The sequence below is a fragment of the Rhea pennata genome, chromosome 6 (assembly GCF_028389875.1).
Source record: "Rhea pennata isolate bPtePen1 chromosome 6, bPtePen1.pri, whole genome shotgun sequence".
Classification (NCBI taxonomy): domain Eukaryota; kingdom Metazoa; phylum Chordata; class Aves; order Rheiformes; family Rheidae; genus Rhea; species Rhea pennata.
The window spans coordinates 6125664-6143833 of record NC_084668.1 but is presented as its reverse complement, the minus strand read 5'-3'; the positions used below and the strand labels follow the sequence as shown (position 1 = coordinate 6143833).

Here is an 18170-nt window from a genome sequence, read left to right as displayed (position 1 = left end):
GTGTTCCACCATCAAATACACTGGAGCTAGCAGAAGAGTATTTATCCTCATATATAAAAATCTTGACTGATTAAATCTTTACACTTACAAACTATAATATCTCTCTTGTGATTCCACAGTCATAATTAAGGCCTGGATCCTAAAATAAATAGTCCAAAAGATGGAAGACCATATTGCAAATAAAACATGCAACTTAGTAGAAATATGTATTAAAAAGTTTCCCCAAAGTTTACAAAAACTGTTGCAGCAAGGAGTAAACCCTTTAAAATAAGACTACTCAAATAATTCCTTACATGAACAAAGCATACAATCAAAAATTCAGCCTTGCATGACTCAGGAAGTATGCAATTATTTGCCTATTTACATATAACGATATCAGGTTAAATTATGTGCAAAAATATCTGGTTTTTGACAAATGCCATAATGGAACACTACTAAACCATGAAACCCCAAACAACTTATTTTCCTCAAATATCAGAGTCTCCTAATACCAGAAATACATTTGTAGGGCTCCCCCTCCCCCATCAAAAAATAAAGGTAATTTCAACCTCTAGTTGAAATAAGACGACTGCAAGGGCAAATTTAGATGGTTCATTGTTCCTAAACCTTTAATCATACAAAATGCACAGTATGCATTTCCTAAAGATATACAGAACCTTGACTTTCTATTTAGATGAGTATTACAGTAGAAAATCTAATAACTGCATTTACAAAACAGTATTTCTTTAAAAACAGGTGTTAGGATTTTTAGGTTAAACAAAAATAATGTATCACAAATCTTTGTGCTACTGGCAGCATATGCTTCCAGAAATACAATGAAAATAAACTATTTTATCAAGAAATCTAGTATTGTATACAATATTCTAGTTTTTGTTTAAGTTATCCAAACAGAGCTCAAACAATTCAAAGCAAAAATAAGACTCCTGAAAATGTAGGTACTTGCTGATAAATTTCACTGTATTTCATAATCCAAACTCCTTTAAATTCTAGATTATATTCAGGCATCTGACCTGTTTCAAGAAGCCTCTCAGACCAGGAGCTCTCCAGTTACTATCCCAGAGACTGTACAGAGTTAATGGTTTACCTAGAAGCACTAGACTGCAAGACTGAAACCAGTTTCTTGAAAACAACTATGAGATCCCTTGGGCATCTCAAGAACCCACTGTTTACAGTAAGTTTGATTTTCTTGCAATCTGGCAAGAGCACGATGGAAGAAACCACGCAGTGTGAGAGACAGTTCCGAGAAAGCTGATAGCAGAAGCAGATGACACAAAGGCATCTCCTAAAAAAGATCCTGGAACAAGGTTGCACAGCCTACTAACAGTAACCCTTCCTTATTCGCATCCATGCAATAAAAGCGAAATTCTAGTAATGCTGGGGCTCACACTAAAGTTCAGATGAACAAGGGGATAACCAGAAGAAAAGGAAAGCACCCATCTGTAAAGCACCCATCTGTTATAAATGATTCAAAAGAGAAAATAAAGCACACTGGCTGATATTACTGCCCTGTAATTCTCAGATGTGTTTCAGCCTAGCTAGGTCATTTCTGATGTCTTATACATCTTCCTATATTGTCTAGTAAAACTACTTACTTAAATGGGCTTTTACCTAATGGCTTATTTGGTCTACATTAATTTTTAAAGAATGATTTTGCATAAAGAATAAGGATGAAAATTACCTTAATTTTTTCTCAAGTCCTTTTAGCCCACTGTGATGCTAAATATAAGTTACCAAAACTTATTAGAGAATTGGAATTTTGAAGCCTAATCACCTCTTATAACATGGTATTTTCTACACAACTACAGAATGAGTCAGCTTGATTGTTTTTGATCAACTACTGTCTGTTCTGAAACCTCTTTTACAGGTAAAGAATTAAAAAGAAGTGTGGTAACAGCTGGGATTTGGAAACCATTTGGTATGATGGTAGATTACAGAACAATTCGCAATCCCTAAAGTTGAATTAGACCTAAAAAAGTGCATGTTATACACAGAGCTGGAATAAACCCATTGCCTTGCAATGCTTAGCATCTTGGCACAGGAAAGATAAACTATGAATCTAACTAACACAAGCACTTTGGAAGCAGTTTTTTCTCTACTAACTTAACAAATAGCTTTGTATGATATTGGTGTGGAATAAATTATGACAATAATTTATTTTTACCTAATAAATATTCATTAAAATAATAGAATACCTAATAATATGTTATAACAATAAAAATAAATGAGAAAGATAACACCTGAAAACACTTAGGCTATTACTTGCACAAACCAAAAATTTCCTTGGCAGATGAGAAGTATCTGAATGTGCAAGCAGTTCACCAAACCATAGTTTGTGTCACACAAGTAGGACCATTTAAAAATGTTATCTCTGATCCCAGAGGAGACCGTATCCTAAGTGGGAAATTAAAAAAACATAGATACAGAGCTATGGTATGATGATAAAAACATAATCTATAATTCAACTTAAATCTTTAAGATAACGAAAAACATTTTGTTGATTGATAAGTGCAACTAAAAGAAAGAAAGAGAAAACATGTTGGAAGAATACTGATTAAGCCAGTTAATGGCTGAAAGGAACAGCAAAGTTGATCCTTTAATATTCTTTGAACATGAATATCTGGTATCATCAGCAGGCATTTATAAAGGAGTTCTCTAATAATGAAATCATGGTATGCACCTACATATCCAAAAGTATTGATCTGAGCAGGAAATGCTTAAAAATAGAATTTATTTGTCCTTGGAAAACATTTTTTGCATAATTAATACACCATGGGTCACAACTGCCTGGGGCAGTTAGATTACAGAATAAAACAGTGGAGTGACTGAAAACATTTGTGAAGGCAACCTGGAAAAGATTGTAAACCAAACCTTATCATTTTTTATAATCTATTTCAACTGATTGCAACATTATTTAAATACTGAGTTGCCTACTTACTTAATATAGTTTGTATTAACAGATTACATTTAAGTAATGATTTATTTTAGCTGAGTCACCTTTTATAAGGCAAAGTTTTCAATTATGAAACTCCATTATATTTTTAGTAAATAAGAGGTGTTGGTCTCTCGTGGTTTGCAAAAGGTGTGTTTAGAAAAAACATTTTAGAAATTGTTTCCATTTACCGCAATGTGCTGAATTCTCCGGGGCCGTGGGACAGGAGCTGGGAGCGTGTACGTGGCTGTCCCACAGGAGCGGTTAAGCACCCTCGCTAAGCTCTCAGAATAGCGGGCCTGGAGCAACCTGCTAATATGCTGAATACATTACCAAACCTATGTTTTTCTTCCTATTATATGATGCAATTATTTTAATGTTCAGCTTTGTGTCCTCTTCCATGAAAATAAGCACTTGAGTTTAAGTGGCAAGTCACTCTGTGTTGAATATCCGCTGCAGATAACATACATATCCTCTCTCAGAGGTTTATGCCAATGAACAGTTGCACCAGTTATCGCCAATTAATTTATATCATCTTAACTGGATAAGAACACAATCCTCTTCTGCATCTGTCAATAAACTCTAGTGAGTTGATATTTACTGTTTCCTTTATCGCTTCAATTTGCATCAAGCTTAAACCTCTTTTCAGAGAAAAATATAAGAGATACTTAAAGCTATTCTCTGTAGAAGGCTCTTGATATGCTAATTCCATGGAGTAATTTCAGTTGAGATAGATTTTTGCATTAATGTAATTATCTGAAAACGCAGGTGAGTTTGTTCAGGTTTACCATCCTGATTTACATATCAAAGTCTAGATAGAAAAGTTACAATGTAACCTTTGAAAACTTAGCCATTAAAAAACTTGATTTAAATCAAGGAATAGTCAGACTTTTCAAAACCAAATTCAAATGACTGTATTAAAGCAACACTGGAAAACTAACTAACCCACTGATCGGTTACATAAGGATATACATATATATATATATATATATATATGTATATAATATGTATGTATAATATACAGATATAAGGCAATGATATTTGAGTATTAACAAGATGATATTGAAAAAACAATGCTTCATAAATGAAATGTGTCCAAGATATGTTCAGATTTACTCAATCTGGGCATTTTCCAAATATAGACTTGCAAAAGTCCTGCATAGCTCAGAGAAAGTATCTTCATGAGCATCTACCTGCACTGACGAGTTGGGGAAAAATGATATACAAAGAAAAATAGATTTTTTTTTCATGCAACACTGGGAAAAGCAAAGCTGTGTTTCAATAATCTTTGGTTAAGAGTTAAGCGACTAGAAAGTATTCTGCCTTAATGGCAAAATAGAGACAGTAGAAGACAAAAGCAATTTTGAAACCCTCAAAAGTAACTTAGATTTTATCTTTATCAGTTAAAACAGGGAGACAGTGTCCCATTTGTTAAGCAAAATTTCAACCCACAGAGTATGACTCAAGGAAGCTTATGATGAATTTGAACCCGTAAGAAAGTGCAGTTTCATTAGAGAGCTTTTGGGACAACAGAGTAGACTTACACTCATCCTTGCTAGAGGCATCTGGTATTAATCACAAAACAAGTATGAATACAACAGAAAATATGAAGTTAAACTCAGCAAACTGAAGATTTGTAAAACTTCTTTTCTTTACATAAAGAATCTGATCTGGAGATGTCTAGGATGATTTCTTAAACATAGGTATCTGCCACACATGAATGAAAAAATTACATGGCAGAACTAATCCACATCTTCAGTCCATACGAAGGTTCTCCAAGAATCCTTCCCAAAATTCAAACAACATACCTGAATGTCAGAACTGCTACAAAAATATTTCTAGTTTAGATTGACTTCACACACATTTTCTGTCTACAAAACCTATTTTCCTTTGTGCTTGGCAGAGGGACGTAGTGAGCTTTACTCACTTTTCCCACGCATATGCCATCATAAACACAAGATACCTTCAGTGCCCACTGCAGTCTACCTCCCTCAGGCTTTCTGCCTGCTGGCATCAAAGGCCAGGAATGTCATTCATTTGCAAAGGAAATATCCTTGGATGAAAGACACTTACAAGCGGTTTCAGGTGTGTAAGAGCTGACTGACAGATCAAAGATTAGTCTACCATTGCTGCTGCAGTATTTTCTACTGGGTATTTTCTGCAGAAGCATTGATGGAATATAAGCTCAGTCTTGTTAACCCTTCTAACTTTAAGGAAACAGCCTGCCACAAAAAATTTAGTAACTGTCCTCTGCCATCATATTTAATATATAGTCAAATAATCTAAACTTTACTTATAAAACCCACAGACATAAAGATCACTTCGTTATCTTCAAATCAGCACTAATATTTCCTTAACAATTCTGTATAAATGGAATAAGTAAAATGAATCTGTATAGAAAAGATACACAGATAAACATCTAAAGGAATAAATAATTAGTGTTTTCAATTTTAAATATTTTTCACAGCCTTGATATTATTGTTTACCTGGTCTCTATGAAATTTCAGTAGCAAATCAGTCTGTCTTCGGCCTACCTATCTATATATTCGTTCTTTCCAAATCTCTAACATATTTGTTATCTCTCTGTAGAAAATTTTTTATGTACTATACTCATGTTCACTCAGAGACTTGCCCAAGTCTCTCAGTGTTCTGCATGGAAAGGCATTAGTAATTTAATTTGACATACATACCATTTGAATAAAATAATTATCAGATGGAGATTTTCGTTTAAAAACCAGCACATGCTATTCTAGACAATCAGAGCAGAAAAGTAAATCCAAAGAAATTTCTGTCACATAATCTTTGGTTTTGATTACTTACTATCAAGCCACTATTACTTTGCCTTCTCTCTCTGTCATGAAGTTTTTTGTAGAAAATCCCTCCTGGATTAAACTGAGTACTCCAAACAATCATGTTCCCTCGATAATATGCATCCATTCCAGTTATCCTTGAATTATGTTCAATATGTGATATTTGTTGATGAACATCACTGAAGTTGAATGGATATGTGAAACCCAGGATATCAGTGTCATTAGCAACATAGAGAACTTGATCTTCAGAGCCTAGGGATTATTATAATGAAACAGAAATAAGGTAAATGTCAGCTAATATAAAAGCACTGTTTTTCATTCACGTAGCTTTTGGAAGTTTATCCGATATAATTTCTTATACTAAAATTACATGTTTACTTTTTGTTCAAGAATGCAAAGTCACACTGAGTAATAACTGCAACTTCATACTTTGATATCATTATGTGACATTGTGATATCAGTCTCTCCATATTCACGTTATGCTACCTGAGACTGTATATATTGAGCAGAACATAATTTAAGAATTTAAATAATTTAAGCCACATACAAAGAGTAGAGGTGAATTACCTTCATTGGAGTATGGTTTAGGCAGCTGATTTATACTAGATATCTAATGTTAGGTGACTATATTTAGATAAATTCCACATAAACATCTTGTCTAAGATTTCTCAACAAGACAAAGCAAACTGTGTCAACTCCAAAAACTTCATTTCTGAAGTATTTAAAATAATAACACTTTATATGAAAGCATTGATTCTTTTCCGTAAGAAAAAAAGTTCCAAAACTTCATTAGAATGCTTACACTCTTGGTAATATATAACCTCTGTTGTTCTTCTTCGTGTATATCTAAATGCAAAAGGAGGGAGCTGTAGTTTGGAAAAAAAAAAAAAAAGTGGAACACCTACATACGATGGACTTGCACATTAAGTAGGCTCATTTACACAGCGGAGATAATAATTCATCGCTTACCTAAATGAAAGATAGATCTGAGTGTCTTTGAGAATTATTTTTATGTACTAGTCAAGAAATATATATATAAAATGAATTATAAATGCAACAGACATTAATATTACCAACCATCTAAGTATCAAACTAAATAATCTAGTATTGTCAATCCATTTTGATTTTTATAGCCTTACCTTTTGCTACACAACTGTTATTCCTCTCCTTATAATTTTTCTCACATATGCATTTGTATGACCCTTTAATATTATTGCAGCGTTGGGAGCAAGCACCGAACACCATACACTCATTGATATCTATGAGGAAAAAGATTGGAATTTATATATCTGTAGTTTAATACACTATTATTTAATGTGTTCTGAACATCATGAAACAATGTGGAAGAATGAAATGAACTTGTAAGTATTTTTATTTGCAATAGCATTAGGAAACATTTTTCTGCCATTATCACTGATGCTATTCCAGTACAATCAATGTATCTCAGAAAAATTATGAGAATGAAAATGTCTGTTATAATTTTCTGCAACACAGCTATCTCCTTCAAAGTAAAAACTACATGATCACCTCTTATTGGAAAACCTCCTGTGTATACCTTTTTCTCAAAAGCCAAATAATGAAGCTTTCCTAAGCAAACATTTATTCACTTTGACAGTCCAACTGAAGTCATCTGCAGTTTTTCTGTAAGCTACTGCTCACCAGAGAGAAAATGAATTCATACTCCATTCATCAGGAAGGTTCTTTGAAAGGTAGATTTTATTTTATCCTTCTGATCAACTCTTTGTAATAACTAGGTCTGTTTTCAGCCCAGTGTGACACCATGTGTATTAAGATTGACTTTTCTAAGGTATTTTATTTTCATCCTATTTATTTACATTTTGACTTTCAGTTTTGTAAGTATTTGCTCTTTTTAAGCTCCTCAAAATACTCTCATATACCAAAGCCTACGCCAACTCAAATTGCTCAGTTCAGTATTCTAATAGATCTTAAATCATTTGTTTACACATTAAATTATAAAATCATTCAAGGCTCTGACCTGGACCTTCTGCCTTTCACAGATGATATTAATCTTTGATAGCATCTCCAGGTAAAATGCATAAATCTATTTCCATTACATCCTATGTACAGCTATGATACAGTTTTTACTCTGAGAAAAAAAAGTATGTGACATGTGCCCCTTCTCTAACACAGAAAATTGACTACCCAGATGATCTGTAATACTCTACAGCCAGGAATGACTGAAAGTTCTGTACCTTCACATTGCCTATTCCTCTGGTTTCTCTGAAATCCAGGTTTACACTGACAAAATAGGGATGTCTCTGTTTGATTACAGTATGCATCATCTCCGCAAGGATTCACATTATCTTCACATGTATATTCAGTGATACCTAAACAGATACAAAATCATCTTAAAAAAATCTAAAAGATTTCTTTAAACTGCTAAAAAAATCACATCTAAAAGAACAACAACAAAATCTTGGTAAATTTTAAACTGCTAAAAAAATCACATCTAAAAGAACAACAACAAAATCTTGGTAAATTTATCTTTGATTCTGTTAAAACAGCATAACGTTAGATGCTAAACAAATATACAACACTACAGTTTTTATAGTATTTATGTAGATAATATTTAATTAATCTTCTTGCTTCAGAATGTGAATTTAATACTATAAAATTATCTTGCTGCAGATGTGAAATAAAATGCAAATAATTTCAACTTGAACTACTTCAAAAACTCAAAACTACTCTAACAGCTATCACAATCTGAATTGCTATAAATTTTGTGTTGCTCTTGTGGTATGTCAAACAGAATAAACATTGTGTTCTTTTGTCAATTATTTTGCTTTGTTTCTATTTTATTTTAAACAAAATACTGGGTATATCTGCTTAGGTACTATGCAGATGTTAGCTTCATATTACATTTCTGCTTTACTGAGAGGTTCTGTCTCATTTTACTATTTTTCTGCTACAACCATGAAAACAGAGCTTGTCAACCAAACTCACTTATTTTGCAGTCTTGCTCATCTGAACCATCTCCACAGTCGTCAAACCAATCGCACTGTAGCTCCGTTGGAATACATTTCTTATCATTACAAGTGAACTCATCTTTTTTACAAGGTCTCACTTTATACATGATTTTATCTATAGAATTACAAATGAACAGTAACAAAAATAAATCAGTATTTAGAATATTTACATTATTAACACATACAAATGGGAATGACCCTGAACTATTAAGTTACTGGGAATTATTTAAATCTTAATTTCTTTCAGTTTTAAAATATGATCTGTTAACCTTCCGTTAAGACTTAATGAAAGATAAGCAAGCAGACCTCTAATACAGTTTGACTTCAAGTTGCTTTCTTCGATCCGAATATCTGGAAAGTTAATATCACTTACTGCAGTGATCTTCATCCGAATTATCACCACAGTCGTCAACCTCATTGCAAATCTGTTCAGGTCGCAGACAAACCCTGTTGTTTCTACATCGGTATGGTCTTGTAGGAGGGCACGGAAACTTTACTGAATGAAAACAAACAGAGAAAATCAGCTAGTACCCAGCCAGCACTAGTAAACCTTCTTTAATGCCTGCCTATCTATGCAAAAAGGAAGCAAAGAAACAAAGTGGCACAATTTGACATACGAGTGGTACTTGATTTTACACCTTAGGTACCAACCTAATCAAGGAACACTTGAACAATATTTACAGTACAATCTTTTCATTCAAAGAATGTATTTTGCTTGTGATAAGGCTAATAATGCTTATTTTTGACAATCAGTAAATGTAACATAAATAAAACAAAGGAGGTAGGAAATTCAGTGATGTTCAGCATTTCAACATACAATTAACTTTTTCCTATCTGTGCATTTGCTACCAAAAAAAAAAAAAAAAAAAAAAAAAGACTTTTCACAGATATATCTGAAATTATACCAGCAGCAGTAACAATGGAAAACTACATTAAACTGGATATGCTCACCAACTATTTGCAACAACGACTGCCTGTTTTAAAAGTTAATTATAGCTGTAAAGTTAAGTACAGCTGTAAAGAATATTTTCAACACTGGTTTTGTTAAAAAGCTGCCTGAATTTGTTATGAATTTATCATGTAAAATCTGAGAAGCATTTTTTTCTTAGAACTCCGAGAATTTTAAAATTTTAATTTTACTTTCAGGTAAAACTTCCTGTGTATAGATTAGCTGTTATAAAGTGCTATATTCTTTGACAAGCAGGTTGTGATAGTGGCCAAAGTCTAATATTCACTTTTTTTTTTTTTTTTTTTTTTTTTTTTTTTTTGCTATTTCTAAAGCTTTGCAATCTTAGGATTCTTTTAATAGAGTACATAATACATAATACTCTATGTATTACATATACATAGAGTACATGTCATTTGTGTAATTACATTGTGCAATGTAATAATGTACCCAGCAAAATGTCTATTACAAAACTGCTGTTCTCAGAATCAGAGAATCAGTAAGGTTGGAAGGGACCTCTGGAGATCATCTAGTCCAACCTCCCTGCTCAGCACAGTCACCTAGAGCATGTTAGACAGGGTTGCATCCAGGCAGGCCTTGAAGATCTCCAGAGAAGGAGACTCCACAACCTCTCTGGGCAACCTGGTCCAGGGCTCCATCACTCTCACAGGGAAGAAATTACCCCTCACGATCAGGCGGAACTTCCTGTGGTTCAGTTTCTGCCCACTGCCTCTTGTCCTGTCACATGGGACAACTGAAAAGAGTTTGTCCCCTTGATACCCTCCCTTCAGGTACTTACACACATTGATCAGATCCCCCTCAGTCTGCTCTTCCCCAGGCTGAACAGGCCCAGCTCTTGCAGCCGTTCCTCACAGGGCAGGTGCTCCAGCCCTCTGATCATCTTTGTAGCCCTACGCTGGACTCTCTCCAGTAGCTCCATGTCTCTCTTGTACAGGCCTCCAACTGGGCTCCACGCCACTGATGACGACCCTCTGAGCTCTGCCTTCCAGACAGTTCTCAATCCACCTCACTGTCCACTCATCTAACCCACGCTTCCTGAGCTTATCTAGGAGGATGTTATGGGAGACAGCGTCAAAAGCCTCAATGTCCACTGCTCTCCCTTCATCTACCCAGCCAGTCATGCCATCATAGAAGGCTATCAGGTTGGCTAAGCAGGATTTCCCCCTTGGTGAATCCATGCTGGCTACTCCTGATCACCTTGTTCTCCTCCATATATCTGGAGATGACATCCAGAATGAGCTGTTCTATCACCGTACCAGGGACAGAGGTGAGGCTGACTGGCCTATAGTTGCCTGGGTCCTCCTTCTTGCTCTTCTTGAAGACTGGAGTGACATTGGCTTTCTTCCAGTCCTCAGGCACCTCTCCAGTTCTCCACGACTTTTCAAAGAGGATGGAGAGCGACCTGGCAACATCCGCCAGCTCCCTCAGTACCCCTGGGTGCATCCCATCCGGCCCATGGATTTGCGGATGTCTAGCCTGCCCAGAAGGTCTCTAATCCTATCCTCCTCAACCAAAGGAAAGTCTTCCCTTCTCCAGACTTTCTCCCTCACGTCCAGCCTGCAGGATTTGTGAAGGCTGCCCTTAGCAGTGCAGACTGAAGCAAAGAAGGCATGCAGTAATTCTGCCTTCTCTGTATCCCTTGTCACCAGGGCCCCCGCCCCATTCAGTAGCGGGTCCACATTTTCCTGAGTCCTCCTCTTGTTGCTGATGTATTTGAAGAAGCCCTTCCTGTTGTCCTTGACATCCCTTGCCAGACTCAATTCCAACATGGCCTTAGCCTTCCTCGCAGCACCTCTACATACTCTGACTGCATTCCTATAATTCTCCCAAATCAGTAGGTATATACCTACCAGATAAATGTAACTAACAGAGGCACAAAAATGAGCAGTTTATTATTTGAGACAATATTAATTAACGACAAAATTACATTTTTTCCCTACTGGAAAAAAGTACATATATTTACACATCCAATTCCTCATTCTATAAGTTTTCACTGGCATAGGTAACAATATATGGATTTTGTATTTATAGAATATTGTTCTGTTTGTATGTCTTTATTTCAAGCTAATCTTTTAAAAGCCGAAAGAGAAAAACTTAGAACTATATGTCCTCTGATAGATGTTACATATTGTTTCTAAATCCCTTACTTGCATTACTAAATGAAAAACACTGAAAAATCTGGTGTCATACCACACATTTCAGCAACTTCATCAGAGTTATCTCCACAGTCATCCTCTCCATCACAGACCCAAAAATGTAGTTTGCAGAGGGAATTGTTGCACAAAAATTCATCAGCTCTACATATATTTCCCCCTAGAAGGATGGACAGAAGACAGGAAGAAAAACAGGAAAGCAGAAAGACAAAACAAAATCAGTACAACTATATACCACATACTATCCCCAGTGAATGAAACATAAAGCATAACTAAATGAACCAAATCTCAATTGAAAGGATTGAATAAACAGAGAAAAACACTCATTCAAAAATCTATTCCTTAAGCAAACACATCTTTCCCTTTCTGCTAGCTAGGAATTTGCTTTTTGGCCTAATTCCCTAATTGGCCTGGTAATTACTAAGGAAAGACATTAAAAACTGACTAGCTAGGCATGTTCCCCTTGCTAGGAGATACTTACACCATCTTTCTGTCTAAAGCTTCCTTTGGTGAAACTGCCTTTCAGATAAGAAATGGTTGAGTACATCTGTATTTTATGCTATCAGAGAATGGTATCACGAGAATGGTATAAATCAAAACAACACAGAAATATGGTCCCATCTGTAAAAGGCCACTTCAGATTTATTTCCTATGAATAGCTGATGCTCTACCTATTCCTGCTCGTAGTTTCCCTGAAGCACATCATCTTCAGAAGGGACAATGTGATTGCAATCCCTTCTGCATGACCACTATTTTTCCTTTGAGTTGCACTGGGCTTAATAAAGCTTTTACTGTCCCCATCAACCTCCGCTATAAGAGAAGATCTGGCCATACTGGAGAGAGTGACAAACTAGACTCTTTTCGTAATTTTTAGTACTGACTCAAACATCTTAAAAAATGGAATAGGTGAGAGAAAATGTTTTAAGATAGTGTTCAAGCTTTAAAAAGTTGGTTCAAGTTTGGTTCAATTTTAATACCTGCGGCAGTAAGAAAGCATTTTTTTTGTCAAAATTATGACTAGATTTTACTACTCCCAATTAAGTAATGACAACTTCTTCAAATTCAATTTCTATATAATATACTTTTCCGATATGGATTCTCAAAGTTTCCTGAGAGGAGTAGAGTATAAAAGAAATGAAGCTGAGCACCTGCAGAGGAGGAAACACTAAAATTTTACATGACAGCACCAGAACTCTCAGCTGGCTTACCTCAATGCATTAAACACATCCCAATGACTAGACCAAGCACCAGCAGTTTTTACTTTTTCATTCGGTGCCCTACTCACAACCCCATTGAAACCAATAGAAGGCTTTCTTTCAGTATAAAAGGTTGAGAAGAGATTTAATTTTTTTCCAGAAAATTAATTTACATCAAATACCCAGCATGCAATAGGGTGTAATGTTCACATTACATTATTGAATATGATTCACTCCCATTGCAAGTATAACTTAAGAGAAATATTAAATTATTTATTGTTCTTAGAGGACAAATATATACAGTTCCAATATATACAATTCAATTATTTCAAATATTCAAATTTAACATATACAATTCAAATGTTCAAATATATACAATTCAAATATGCAAATGAAATATTTCCATTAGAGGAAAAATATATACAATTCAAAATGGAAAGACATGAATATAGATAAGATTGTAATCACATTAAAGCTGTAATCTACCTGTACATTAAGGTTTTAAAAAGCTATTAAAAAAAAAATGCATACTGGGTTACCAGTAAATATAAGGATTGTTTTAGAATTCTTTATAATAAAACTCCATTTGTGTTTGCTGTATTTCTAATGAGGAAAAATTGGTTTTTCTAAAGTACCAGTGAGATAAAATAGCATTTGTTGTATGTGATTGCTCTGTCATAACTCTTTCATAGACTAGATTTCTGTAACAAAAATCATAATTGTAACATAAATACAAAGTATTATAGCTATAACCAACCAGACAAAAGGCTTCTTATTATATGATAAGCAATTTGTATTTCACAGAAGTGCCATTATGCCATCCAGAGAATAACATGGGCTTCAGATAAAAACAAAGGGTTACTACTTATTTACATTTCATTGGTTTTAAAGCAATCCAGTCTAGATATTTTAAAAGACAGTTTCGAAAAAAACTAGAAGTTGTCTCCTAAACTTTTAACTGCCATTGATCTTTTCAGTATTTTTCAGTGATTCAGTCTTCAACGCTTCCAAAAATGATGTTTTCCCTTTTATATCTAAATATCTTTGCAACACTCTTCCAGCTTTCTTAATTTTCTGGTCTCTTTTTCAATTATCCCATATAAGTTCTCTTTCTTCCTAGTTGTAAGTATGGTTTAATAAATTTAGGACAAAATAAGGGGAGGATATTTTACTCAGCAGTTGCTTGTTTCTTCTCTGATTATTATTACCTATTATTGTACTGCATTATGCTTTTGAAGTTACAGGTGTATTACACAATCACAAATGACTAATCCACAGAGACTCACTTGAAAAAAATAAAAAAGGACCACTAGATGCAAGATCATTAATCTAGAAAAAGAAAAGCTGTAAGAATGCTGAGGAAAATTTTGCTTTTTAAAAAATTTGCTTTAATTTGTAGGACTGAGAATTCCCTTGTCACAATTACTGAATTACTACACCTACTAAGAATCCTGGGCAGCATTACAGTGCTACATCCTGATAGTTGAAGCAATAGTCAGTTAAAAAAGAAATCAGATATTAAAAATTTTTGCATGGTTTTACCTTTAGAAGAAATACTATGGGTTACTTCTTTAATGATGCTTAATTGCTATATATATATATATGTATATATATGTATATGTATATGCATGTATATATAGGTATATATTTATGTATGTATCCATGTGTATGTAAATACATACGTATGCACAATTGCAAAAGTTTTATTAGACCAGGACCCGTGAATATTCAATAACTATCAAAATTAGATTACTAGATGTATTTCTCAAAAGCTTCTCTGGAAGCTTGACCATAAGCATGCAAGTTTGAGCACAAGGTTTAAGTTCATATGAATCTATGGCTAGAACTATGGGCTTAGTTCTGTTCTGTGAGGAGACAGAGCATTCAAGATGTGATCTTGTTAGCTCTGGTTAGAGGCAAAATTTCATCTCCACAGACGGAGATAGAAAACTGGGTCTTAAACTTATTTCTCATTAAATTTCTCAATAAATTGCATGGTTTTGTAAATTATTGCTACCTAAAAAAATATTGCAAATTAACAGGACTTATACGCTTCCAGTAACAGCCCTCTTTTGGTCCTTGGGAAAGGTAAAATGAAGAAGCAGAAATGAGTTGTCAGTTATAAACAATGTGAGTTTTGTTTCTTCATCCAGCCATTTATGCAATATCGTCTTTGTCAAAAGATGTCACAGGGCCTTCATTTCATCACTCACAACATTCGAGGTATCCCTAACTTACGCTGTGTTTTAATACAAGAAAACCATAAAGTAAGCCTTTTAAAGAAAAGTGTATCTCGCCTTGGTCACAGTTTTCTTCATCACTGCCATCCACACAGTCCTGGATTCCATCACACAGCCATCGGACAGGAATACAGTGGGCATTATTTTTGCATCGAAACTGATCTTCTTTACATTCTGTTACACAATCCATCTGTTTGAACACACATGTGAACTAAATGTCAATTAGCAATAACATTGACAACATACAGACAAATACAATATAGTTTACCAATACTGTTCTATTACCCAGCTATTTAATGCAACATAGTTGTCCCTTCCTAGAGACAGTGTAATCTAAATAGTTATCAAGCTTCAAGTGAACTGTAAACATGTTATATATGTTCTCATATTATTTCTGTACATTGTTTAGTATTAGCAATGGGGACAATGGCTATATTTGTATTTCTGAAGTCATCTGCCCAAGAGAAACAACTCTGGATAGGCGGCCAGCTCAGGCAAGCTGGTTCACACCCATGTAGATCAGGACTGAATCCTCCAGAGTGGTCTGTCTTCACCTGCACTGTGTACCATTTGGCTCAGATGCCAAATGGCATCTTTATGGCTTGGAGAAATTACTACTTCTGGTCTTTTCTCTTGCAGTCATTCACCAACATGGTCTTTTTTTCTTTTTCATTTTTTTTTAAAAAAAAAAAGATATCAAAAAGATATCAACCATACTATCTGTAGGAAGAGCATGGCATGAAGGCCCATGGAGAATGCAGTGCATGCTAGGATTATTGTAGGTGACTCTAGGAAATGGAGGGAGCCAAATGTGACACAAACTTGTCCATAGAGCCATTACAGAGCAGCCTCTGAAGCAATCCCCCTGAACCGCACTCAGGTGAGGACTTAAAGGAAACAAACTGGTTCACTCGAGAGCAAGGGTACTGAGTAAACAACTTAATGCAGTGCAAATGGCCAGGGAACCAGGGTCATAAGGCTATGTCATTTCACAGTATTCAACTGATGCAAATATAAATCTTGGATCTTTTATTTATTTGCAGTTCCTAAGCTCACTAAAAAACTTAGCAGCAATTGGTCAGTTACCTCATCAGATCCATCGGCACAGTCATACTCTCCATTGCACTTCAGAGATGCTGAAATACAGCCTCCACTTGCACACACATACTCACTTGAAGAACATGTTGGAGATGCTAACAACAAACACATATTTAGCATCAAGAAAAAGACAATTTATAGACAGGTTGCTTTATAATTTAATGCTTTCATCTGGCTAAACGTAGTGAGTAAATATCTATTTGTAGCTGACAAGAATTTTACTAACCTTCATAAAATACAACTACATTTTTGACAAAACTGAACTGCCTTGCCCTGCGTAAATTATACAGTGATAATGGTGATAATGGAAGAATATTTCTTATGACTAACAAATTTCTTTTCCCGTTTTCCTCATGCTTGGTAACAGTGTTAACTACAAATATACATATATTGATATGAGTATAAAAAAAAGAGTGTTTAAAATATAAACCCAAAGTTATATACACGCTTGCAATTAAATAATCTTAATTTATAAGATGGCATGGTTTTGGCAATTATACATTATTACAATAAAATTAATACATATTAATCATAGTTTTGTTTAAAGTATAGATGGAAATATTTTTTTGCACTGGAAATCAGGGAAGTTTTTCCACAGAATTCTCTCAGCTTCAGTGATCTATACATAGCTTGTAAGAATTTGGCAAAATTCATGAGACAAACAAGTGCATTTTCCAAAAAGGGAGAAAGGAAATAAAACAGCAGCAACAAAAACGATAATTTGCTAGAGAAAACCTTTGCATGAGGACTGATAAAAAACGACCACAAAGCAAAAAACCGCCAGTAACAATTTAGTAATATGCCAAAAATTACTCTTCTTGTCAGAGAGGAATTTGGTAAGGTGGACATACATTATTGAATTCTATTGCAATGTAATTAAATTATCATTCCCCACAACAAACCTTACAGTGCATAGTTATATATAAGCAGGCTTTTCAAAACATGAGTAGAAAGGCACAAATTCCAATGAATGAGGAATTCCACATTTCTTTGCATTCCTTGCTACTCCCAGTGCACAACTTGGTTTGTTGACTTGCTTTCTCTTTATCCCTTGTTCTAGCCCTTGTTTCATTCATTCATACAAAACTATTCTCAGCATTATTTAAACAATACCTGGTTCACAATTTTTCTCATCGTCACCAAGCTTACAGTCTTCATGACCATCACATTTCCATTTTGCTGATATGCACTGACCGTTGGAACACTGGAACTGATCTCTTGAACAGCCTGTTTCGCAATACCTCTGTTACAATTTAAAAAAAAAAAAAAAAAAGCATATACGAGATCAAGAGTTTAATGTAAATATTGGTAAATATATTGCTAATCAGAGAAGTTAAGAGTCCAGAATTTGCCACTTAATGAAATACTTTAACAACTTGTGATAAGAAATCTGTGTATACGATCCATGCAACATGGCTGGCACCCTCTCAATAGGTGGCAAACACCTGAGTGCCACATTTGCAGGGAAGAAGGGACAAAAGGAAGAGGAAAGAACAGAAAAATAGCAAAGCAAATGTTCACTGAGCTTCTGCTGCACAAGCAACACGCTCTACATTGTTTTCTCCAACAAAAAAAGAAAAAAAGACAAACAGCCCTTTTCTTCCTAAATTCAGCACCTTTTTGTGCATAAACTAAACAAATATCCAAGATGGGAAGAGGCTTTGATGCGGTGACAAAAAGATGTAGTTAGACTACTGGCAAACATGACTCATTTTATCTGCATGTTCTCTTTTAAGGATAACTAATTCTACAGGTTTAGGTTTGATTTAGCAAAGACATTTTTATATACT

The 18170-nt window shown here is 34.7% G+C and overlaps 1 protein-coding gene across 1 annotated transcript in view; it reads right to left on the bottom strand.

Annotated features, from left to right (window-relative positions):
* The window catches only part of LRP1B (LDL receptor related protein 1B), a 339912-nt gene that overhangs the window by 52412 nt on the left and 269330 nt on the right, over positions 1–18170 (bottom strand). The window contains exons 66-74 of the mRNA XM_062578228.1: positions 17494–17623; positions 16369–16475; positions 15340–15472; positions 11884–12006; positions 9100–9222; positions 8704–8841; positions 7953–8087; positions 6879–6998; positions 5750–5991 (exon numbers count right to left, since the gene is read on the bottom strand). Of these exons, the coding sequence (XP_062434212.1) occupies positions 5750–5991; positions 6879–6998; positions 7953–8087; positions 8704–8841; positions 9100–9222; positions 11884–12006; positions 15340–15472; positions 16369–16475; positions 17494–17623 (1251 nt within the window). The remainder of the gene's footprint in view (positions 1–5749; positions 5992–6878; positions 6999–7952; positions 8088–8703; positions 8842–9099; positions 9223–11883; positions 12007–15339; positions 15473–16368; positions 16476–17493; positions 17624–18170) is intronic.